The sequence below is a fragment of the Volvox carteri genome (genome assembly GCF_000143455.1).
Source record: "Volvox carteri f. nagariensis unplaced genomic scaffold VOLCAscaffold_536, whole genome shotgun sequence".
Lineage (NCBI taxonomy): Eukaryota > Viridiplantae > Chlorophyta > Chlorophyceae > Chlamydomonadales > Volvocaceae > Volvox > Volvox carteri.
In genome coordinates, this window is record NW_003308053.1 from 1 (window position 1) to 1,318 (window position 1,318).

The following is a 1,318-nucleotide window of genomic DNA, read 5'->3' on the forward strand; positions in this document are numbered from 1 at the left end:
TTTAATGGGACGGACCAAGACGGCTGCAGGTAGGTAGTGGAGGCGCCAGTACGGGCCGCGGCCGTCGTCGGGCGGTTCACGGCTGTCGGTAAGCAGGCCACACGCCTCGACTTCATTGTTGTGGCACGCGCCAGCGTCGGCAGCAGTGGTGTCGAGTAGGGTGTAGCGTGCACCCTCGTAGTACCAAGTGTCGGCGGTGGTGTGGTCGAAGGTGGCGTCTTTTACTCGCATTGCGACAGCCTTTTCGACGTGGGAGAGCGGCTGTTGTTGGGTTGCGCCATGTTGCCTAACCGGGACGTGGTCCGCGTTCCAGCTGACCAAACGCGCTCCTTTGCGGCGCGCCTGGAGCATCAGGAGGCGTGTGTTGAGCGCGTGCCTGGGTTCGTTCCGTTGCAGCACGACACGGGGTTCGAGGTCTGTGAGATCGGACAAATCTGTGATGACGCGTTGGTTGAGTGCGTCTACTAGATCTGCAACACGTGCTTCAGTGGGTTGAATGCCGCCGAACATGGTTGCGAAGCGGGTAAGCTGCTGGCCAGATGGGCTGTTGTCTTGCCGCTGCTGTTTCTGCAGCATGAATACGGTGCCGCCGAGCTGACGGTACAGGTTGAAGCCGTCGTGTAGGCGGGTGTGCGTTTGTGGCACGGGGCGATGAGTGCGACGTGTGGAGGTGGTGGCGCGACGGTTGCCGGTGTCGTCATCGGCATCAGTGCCGTCATTGTTGCTGCCGTCAGCATGGTCACCTCCACGTTCGTCAACCGAGGCCGGCCGGCACTGTGCTGACGGTGCCGAGGGACTGAACTGGGGGTTTTGTTCGACATTGGCGGCGTAGCGGTATGGCGGCGACCCGCCTGGCTGAGGATGCTGCAGCAGGTCGCCGATTCCGCCAGCAACGCGACCGGACAAGACACGGCTGCTGGGATGGGCGGGTCCAAGGTGTGGTGGAGGCGGCACATTGGCTGTACAGGAGTGGCTGATGGCGCCGAGGTGCTCGTGGCTTTGCATGCCAATTTCGTCGATGAGGACGGCCCCATCACCGACGTTGCGCTTGACCTGAAGGCCGGCGTGGGCGCCGCGCTTGGGAAGGTTGGCGCCACGGGAGCCGCTTTGACTGGCTGAGATGCCGAACATGGAGTGGGTCGATAGGCTGCGGTGTACTGNGGTGTTGAAGGCGATCGCGGCAGCCCAGGAGTATGCACATGTGGCGGCCCAGTCGGGACTGTCATGCTGATACGTGTACCACAGTAGAGTGTGTACGAACTGAGTCTTGCCCGTGCCCGGAGGACCCATGATGAGCATCTGCGGCGGGACGCCTGGA

At 62.6% G+C, this 1,318-nt stretch overlaps 1 protein-coding gene across 1 annotated transcript in view; it reads right to left on the minus strand.

Annotated features, from left to right (window-relative positions):
- Positions 1-15: 15 nt before the first annotated feature.
- VOLCADRAFT_101238 (uncharacterized protein) overlaps positions 16-1,318 on the minus strand; it is a gene marked incomplete at both ends in the record, with an annotated part of 7,201 nt that continues 5,898 nt past the window's right edge. The window contains one exon of the mRNA XM_002959676.1: positions 16-1,299. Coding sequence (XP_002959722.1) covers positions 16-1,299 — 1,284 coding nt within the window. The remainder of the gene's footprint in view (positions 1,300-1,318) is intronic.